Source organism: Haliotis cracherodii, unplaced genomic scaffold, assembly GCF_022045235.1.
Source record: "Haliotis cracherodii isolate W230 unplaced genomic scaffold, xgHalCrac1.p SCAF_2, whole genome shotgun sequence".
In the NCBI taxonomy this organism is placed as follows: domain Eukaryota; kingdom Metazoa; phylum Mollusca; class Gastropoda; order Lepetellida; family Haliotidae; genus Haliotis; species Haliotis cracherodii.
This window is the reverse complement of record NW_027266275.1, coordinates 53,523,608-53,532,239: the sequence shown is the minus strand read 5'-3', so window position 1 is coordinate 53,532,239 and position 8,632 is coordinate 53,523,608. Positions and strand designations below refer to the sequence as shown.

Below are 8,632 nucleotides of genomic sequence, written 5' to 3'. Positions count from 1 at the left end.
ATTGACAGCGCAACATCGTCGTCTGCGATTGAGATGGGCCCGGACTGTAGGACGTTGGCAACGACGTGACTGGCAGAGGGTTGTCTTCACTGACGAAAGTCGATTCTTTATGTTTAGGGCTGATGGAAGACAACGTATTTTCCGCCGAAGGGGTGAACGAACGGCTGCGTGTTGCGTGCAGGAGGTCGTGGTGGAGGGAGTGTCATGGTGTGGGGAGGGATGTTGGCAGGAGAGGACACCGCTGGTCATCGTTGACGGAAACTTGACAGCTCAGCGTTACATGGATAACATTCTTCGTCCAGTTGTCCTACCATTTCCCCAACAGCAGGCACGTGGTGTCATTTATCAGCATGACAACGCTAGAGCCCATACAGCGAGATTTGTCACTAACTTCCTCGCAGCCAACAACGTCAACGCCCTGCCGTGGCCTGCAAGCTCATCCGACATGTCCACCATAGAACACCTCTGGGACTTGATGAATCGTCGTGTTCGACAACGACCACACTCTCCAGCCAACCGGCAAGAACTGATCTTGGCTGCCAAGAAGAATGGCGGCAAATCCCACGTGACCTCATCAGACGACTGACTTTTTCTGTTCGTCGAAGAGTTTTTGCGTGTATTGAGGCATTTGGTGGTCACGCACGCTACTAATGACTTGTTACTGAACGTGAGCGATTGTTTATGTACTCTGCCTATTGTCCATGATTCTGAAAGCTCGAGTTTTGTACCACACCCAACTTTGGGGGGCTCTGACGTCATTCTCGGTCGCGGTATGATTGTCATTTTCAGTGTTGATTATGTTGATATATTGATCTTCTCAATACGCTTTACTTCATGCGTGTATGTTTTGTTGTTTTTGAGCAAGAGTGATTTCAAACTCTGGTAATGTTTCTTTTGGACGCCGTGACTATAAATACGATTGTTCCACGATTTAACTGAATATGGAGACACATAAGCTATTTCAGTTCACGATCACAGGTGCTCAAGCTGCCCTGGGAAAACTCTGTTACAATCCTTAATGTAAAAATTACTGTTAATGTAGAAAAAATACATTAAGGGTGACGTGTTAACTCTTGTTACAACCCTTAATGTAAAAATTACTCTTAATGTAAAAATATTTAACATTAAGGGTTGCGGGTTCCCCCTTGTTGCAACTCTTAATGTAAAAATATAATCTTAATGTAAAGATTTTTACATTAAGGGTTGAAGTGATAGATAATATTCTTTTTACATTATGGTTACCACTATGAAATAATACTTATCAAACTTTCTTGAAATTTCGCAGATTTAATTGATCGTTACTTTGACTAGATGTGCAAATGACTAATCATTTTTAGATTCCCTCTCTACAACGACCACCTGGTTGTTATATTCAGGCTTCATAAAAGGGTTTATGACCCCTAACCCCTTTAACCGATTTTTATCAAACTTACTCTTTTACAAAGGTTATTTTTCGCTACTCTGCAAGGTTACCTCGTTACTATCCTAATACCGTAACGACGGAAAGGAGGACGCAGCGCAGGCAGATCAGACCAAGTTGTTGGGTTAATGGTCCATTAACAGAGTTTTAGTCATAAAATAATGGACCTTTTGTTGCAGTATTACGGATATGACAGTTAAGCATACACCAGAATCATATGCTATTACAAACGAAAGGAATTCCAATGCAGTGATGTTAAGTATCGTGCCGTGACAGTTTATATTTTTGGATATGAAGTCTATACCTTTTCTATAGCAGTTTAGCATATCCTGAAGTAAGACCATTGTTGATTGAAAATAGCGAAAAAGAACATTAGGCGTACGGCCTGTAGAGTATTTCATGTCAGTTAGGAACCGACCATTCGATCTTCTGTTGGAGCTGACATAAGCTCACCACAGACCTTCGTACCAGGTGAGCTGTAAATGCTATCTTTCGACATATTTTAGGTATAAATCGTATTGTGAATAGATTTCGCATGACGGATGACGCACGCCGTACAAAGACGGGTGTCAATACGTTACATAAGCCTTTCGGACATCTGACAATGCGACAAATGGCCCAAATGTCGTGTTGCCGCATTGTCGCAATGTCGCGCATTGGCTAATTTTGACACTTTTTGCTTGTTTTTGCAAGGGTGACAATGCGACAACGCGACAATGTCCCTTGAAGTATTCCATATACAACCGCAACATATTATAACATGTTTTGGGGTAAACGAGATTCCTGCATATTATAAAGAGACAAGAGACAATATTTGACACATTTCAAAACAGCGAGCGACTGAATAGAACATCTGCCAGACTCGGTTCTATGTCACTTAACCCCCAAATTTCAGCCCCGTATAAAAGTATTAGTGTTATCTTTGTATCAAAACATTTGAAGTAAAAGTGGGGCGAGTATGGTTTCAAGGAATTTCCCATTTACAACAGTCATCATGTAAGATATTCAACTTCGTTTGTACGTTGTTGACAGTATTTCCAAACACAATAAGGTCTTCCGCTAATAGAAGTAGCAAAATATAAATATATTCCGGATGTAACTTAACACCAAAACGACAATTTTGTTCCATTTTGTAACCAATTCGTTTATGAAAAAACTGAAACAATAAGGGACAAAGCATACACCCTTGACTCACACCCATGAATCAACAAATACACCAGATACTCTGTTGTTTGAACGAACACAGGCCTTTACATTACTGTACAAGGATTGTAACATTTTACCCATTTTAGCACTCAAACCATGTTTGAACAATGGCTTCCATAGAAGTCCATAGAAGTCAAGGCCAGCTGATTTATTATGTTTCTAGGCACGGTACATGTTGCTTTCAAAATGTTCGGATCTGGTGATTGTGGATTCTAATATGTCAGTTGTCAGTTCTTGCACATAATTATGACCTATCACTATGTCCTCCACTTCACCAAGATTATCCAAATACCCATTGGTTCAGATTTCAGCGACAAGAAATAGTCCCCCAGTCTTGTATATCAATATGGTTGTGTCGTGTCGGTGGTCTAGACACACGTTTTATAATGTCCCAGAAACGTTTAGAGTCTACCGCTGCTACATTTTCTAGGTCACTCCTTTTACATTGTGCAAACTGGTCTTTCTTGATTCCACACAGTTATCTGTATTCATTGCAAACTTTGTTTTACTTAATAAGTTATTTCTGAACGCATTTACATAATGGCACCGTTCATGTTTTTTAACAGAGACATTCATCATCATCGGGGAACATGTCACTCGATGCCAAACCATAATCTATCACCCTACACCCTAAATGCCCAATAGGAGGCACGGGTGGCCCAATCGTCTAAGGCGCCGCGATTCGCTGTGCAGAGTTGTGTCCCTTGGGCACGCCAGAAACCTATGTTTGTAGGTTCGAATCCTGGTTCGCCCCGATGATGTTTCTAGATTTGTCAGCACCATACCCGTACTTGTGTGTTTCACCGAAGTGGTAAACGTCTAAGGCCTGCATCACTTCGGGCTTTCCTCCCACATTAAGCTGACACGCCGTGATATAAAAAAAATGGCGTTAAACCCAACTCACGCACTCACTAAATGCCCAATAAATGTTCAGTCACCGATTTGATAGTCAGTTCCAAATCTTCCATTCACAATATGTATGTTTACAATTGAACACATTTCCAAAAGAGTTTTTCCAAAGTAATTTATCACAAAAATATCTTTCCATCTCAAATTGTGTAAAAACATCTACTAAGTAATTATTACTTTCAACATGGTGAATAACATCGTTCTCCACATAGTCCCGCGTTACACCAGTTCTACTGTTCATGTACAATGGACCTGTGAAGATCATGGGTAAAAGGCGACTGGATTTTCTACATTTACAGACCACCGTCATGTAGCTGGAATATAGCTGAGTGCGGCGTTAAACAACAGGTAAACAAACAAACAAACAAATCCAAGTACAATGATAGAAACAGCTGTGTCCACTTCCAGTGTACTCAATAAAAAATACAACAAAATCTCTACCCCATTTTTTTACATTAAGAGTTAACACGTAACCCTTAATGTAATTTTTTTTACATTAAGAGTAATTTTTACATTCAGGGTTGTAACAAAGGTTTTACTTATTCCTGGTAAGACCTCATTCCTGATATGAGGCTTTACTTATTCCTAGTAAGACCACCTCTGTGTATGAGGTTTTACATATTCCTGGTCATCCCGGATATGAGGTTTTACTTATTCCTCGTAAGACCTCATTCCGGTTATGAGGTTTTACTTTTACCTGGTAAGACCTCACCCCGGGAATGAGGTTTTACGTTTTCCTCGTAAGACCTCATGTCGGGTATGAGGTTTTACTTATTCCTGGTAAGATCTGATCCCGGGTATGAGGCTTTAATTATTCCTAGTAAGACCTCCTCTCTTGTTTGAGGTTTTACTTATTCCTAGTTAGACCTCCTCTCGTGTTTGAGGTTTTACTTATTCCTGGTAAGACCTCATCCCGCGTATGAGGTTTTACTTTTTCCTGGTAAGAACTAAGTAGCAGATGGAATTTGGACTTGGTTTTTCAAACGTCCAATATTCTATAATCGAAGGCAAGAAATGAAATTATTTCATAATGGATGACAGGAATCGAATCTGCAATCTCACATACCATGTACACTTTTGTAACTCACTGTTTATACCACTGAGACACCGGAGCAGGAGATAATTTCTGTTCAATCTACATGTTATGAGTTCAAATGTGTACATGCTGCGCGTGGTCTTTCTCTCGGACGCTTCGGTCTAATCACCTTCACACCGCGACGACTTGTATTGTTTCGCTATAAGATATCACGGTTTTTTTTGTGATTTTTTCTTGTTCTGAAATTTCTTGCATTGAGACGGTTCAAACGTTTGATAAAACATTCCTCCTCGTTGTCATCGCAATCAAAATTCTAGAAAGTTTCCTGGGTGATGAAGATACTTTCGTCGTCGTTCATGCTGTTGGCTTTTAATGGAAGTGAGCTACGTGGCGTAAAACCGCGACGAGAGCACGTAATTCTCGTGCAGCGACTGCTTTCGCCAACACATGAACGTGCTTTACAGTTGTCCATAACGCGCCAAATGTAAATTGGATTTTTTGGTTTAAATTAAACTCTTTTGGCGGTTTAGAAACAAGAAAAAACACTTCCCATCGGTTTTGGTTGAAAATGTAAACACCCGAGAGTCGGGAAATCCCCCGTGTTCACATTTTCAACTAAAACCTCAGAAGGAAGAGGCGTGTTTTATCCTATACACAGCAATCAGAGGTTCGCCTTTGGCATTTCTGGTGTCTGGTGTATATATTTGATCTAAGATTGGGTTATTTTGGTGTGGTGAATGTATTACACAAAGGAATGGTCGGTCGAGTTTTAAAAAAAAACATCGATCAAAGGGTTAATATGTTGCTTAATCACTGTTATCATGCACAGTGGATTTGTCAAACGTTAGTGTTTATATATGTAGGGCTTACTTAAGCAGATTGAATCAGACGATAATACGGGGGTTTGTTTGTGCTATCTCAATGAGACATGATACCTATGTGAAACACATGAAACAAACTTACGTCATCTCATCATTGAATAAAGTAGCATTTTATTTTACCATACTCATATTTTGTCTAAAATTTGATAATTTCGGTCAATAACTAAAATACTGTTTTGAATAAAATAACTATTTAAAAATATAAACCATCTCTTAGGCGCCACAATTCATTGCGTAAACCAGGATTCGATTATCATTGGTTAAGTTTCTCGATTATGATCGTTCCTCTGTCAAGCATCACACTCGTAGGTTCAAGGTGCTGCCCCGCCTGAGGATTATCCCACAATGGACCGACCCTTGAAAGTCCGGGGTAGAATAAGTCTTCAGCAACCCATGCTTGCCGTAAAAGGCGACTATGCTTGTCGTAAAAGGCGACTAATGGGATCGGGTGGTCAGGCTCGCTGATTTTGTTGAAGCATTTCATCGATCCCAATTGCGTGGATCGATGCTCATGATATCAATCACTGGATTGTCTGGTCCACACACGATTATTTACAGACCGCCGTCATATAGCTGGAATATTGCTGAGTGCGGCGTAAAACAACAAACCAACCAACCAACATAGACCGCCTCCGTGGTCTAGCGGTAGAGCGTCCGCCTGGAGAGCGGAAGGTCCGGGGTTTGATCCACGACCGCGTCATACCAAAAGACGTTAAAAGATGGTACTTGTTGTTACCTTGTCTGGCGCTCGGCACTAACGGGCTAAAACAAGGACTGGTCGGCAGTATACTGTGTCTGAGTGGGGTATTCATGTTAAACTGCGGCATGGTATCTCAGTTGGCTAGCACTATAAATCGGCATTAGTCCCTACAAGTACTAGCAGCCACAGCCACAGCCACACTGGCACACGAGCATACACGTCGCTTTTTAAAAGTGCAATAATCTTGGACGCGACGTTAAACCCCATATCACCTCACCGCACAATGGCATGCCGTGATGTTTTATCCCACATTCTTTACAGGATACAGTAATCGGCAACGTAACGTCAAACTGCAGTGTCACTGCACAGAACGCATCAGATAACAATGTCGCCACTTTCCACCGCACAGCGCTCCTCCGGGACTCCCCCGTCTTGGCTATCATCTACATCTGCATCTTGTCGGTTGCTCTCCTTCTCGGGGTGGTCGGTAACGCCATTGTCATCCTCGTCTCCTGGTTGGTCAAGTCTGTCAACAGAGTAGGCAAGGACTTCATCGTCAACCTCGCCATTGCTGATCTCTGCGTAGCGGGTTTTGCAGACCCAATGTGCATCATTGGTAAGTACTCACCTGTGGGACGACGTTGTTTGAAAAAGGTTGTATTTGTTTGAAAAGGGTAGTTTGTTCCAGAAAAAAATGATTTGGCCTCAGGTTATACTCCAAAATAAAAATGTTCGCTGGTCATGCTGGTATATGAAAAGACATTGTTGGGCTATACCTTTCAGGGAAAATTAGGTTTTGATTCAGTGGTCAACCCACTGACCTTGAGTGCTAGACCCTTAGTACACAATCATCAGTCACAGAACCCGTAAACCTGAGGCCACAATATCCACGTCTAACCAGTGTTCCTTTTCTTCCAGGCGTTGTGAAGGGCGAGGAATGGTTTGATGACAAGCTGTGGTTCTGTCAGTTTATAGCTACCGCCTGCCTCACGGCTTGCTTCTGCGCCTTCCTCAGTCTCACCCTCGTCAGCATCAACCGTTACACCTTCGTCTGTCAAAGAAACATCTACGACAAGATCTTCACGCGCACGGCATGTGTAGTCATGTGTATCTCCGCATGGGTGATAGCCTTCTTGTTCGAGTTTCCCAACCACGTCGGCTGGGGAGGCCATGTATTTGACGAGAAAAACCACCAATGCATCTGGGATCGTACAGCCAGTTTCTCTTACACTATGGTCGTCTCGGTCGGACTTATTGGCTCGCCGCTCCTCCTCATGTGTCTCTGTTACATCCTCATCTTCTGCCACATATACAAGACCAAGGTCAACATCTACCGCATCGACACCGACGACCCTGAACGCATGAAGAAGGCTTGGAAAGAAACCCTCCGTACGTCTCGAACGCTGTTTGTCGTCTTCAGCGTGTTTGTCGTCTGCTGGACCCCGTACGCTATTGTTATCGCTCTGGATGTCAAGGACAAGATGTCGATGGAAGTGCACCTGTTTGCAACCCTCCTCGCCCACCTCCACTCCAGTTCCAACTTCGTCGTCTACACCATCTGCAACAGGTCCTTCAGGTCTGCCGTGAAGAAGGTGATTGGATGCGGTGAATACGAATGTTCCTCTTACAGGCCCGATAGCAAGTCCACCGACGTCACCAAGACCAGTGAAAACACGAGGAAATCGGTGTTTTAGCGGATGCTGGGGGATCTCTTCTATCCTGAACAGAAAATAGCACTTCGAACAACATTTTACTTCGTAAACTGTTTGGAAAACAGTACGGTGTTCTCAAGAAAGACCTCCAAAACTCATGCGGGTTTTTTATGTTTGGCCATAAATAAACCCTTTACATATTAAGGATTTTAGCTATAAAAGCTAACTTGCTTTGGTTAAAAAAAAGACCCGTTATCACTGGTTGGAGCTCCAAATATGCTGCGTAAATGCGTAAAATACGCAAAATAAATGACTAAATACGCATGAGAAATTTTAATTTTAAAATCCCAATAGTATAACAATACTTATTACCCAATGTATCCTTTTCAACTTGCGTAACTGTATTTGTTGAGAGATTTTAGTGTACAGGCATCACAAAAACTTGAACTCTTTGGTAGTGAATGCATAAAAAGGCGCAACGCTGTTAATTAGATATGTATATCGTTCAGCACACAAACAGAAATCACCTGAAACAAAATTTTAATCAGAATTGTTTAAAACATATCAACTCATTGATGTAGAAATACCCTATGGACTGGACCCAAGGGAGTAAAATATATGGAATACGCCAAAAAAGTGTAAATATCCAGTTTGAGTAAATACTCAATGCATAAATAGAGGTTATCACGCGAGTGTTTAGGGGGATGGTAAATATCCTGCATTAGGAATAAACATTGTATTTAGCGAGCCTTGGCGAGCTAAATACGTAGTGCTTTTTCCTAATACAGGATATTTTCCATCCCCAAACACACAAGCGTGATAACCTCT

At 41.8% G+C, this 8,632-nt stretch overlaps 1 protein-coding gene across 1 annotated transcript; it reads left to right on the top strand.

Moving 5' to 3' along the window:
* Positions 1 to 5,727: 5,727 nt before the first annotated feature.
* On the top strand, positions 5,728 to 7,846 carry LOC139467671 (melatonin receptor type 1B-A-like). Its single transcript, XM_071249189.1, has 3 exons — positions 5,728 to 5,757; positions 6,474 to 6,768; positions 7,071 to 7,846. The coding sequence occupies exons 1-3, from the start codon at positions 5,728 to 5,730 to the stop codon at positions 7,844 to 7,846; spliced, it is 1,101 nt and encodes a 366-aa protein (XP_071105290.1).
* The last annotated feature ends 786 nt before the right edge of the window (positions 7,847 to 8,632 follow it).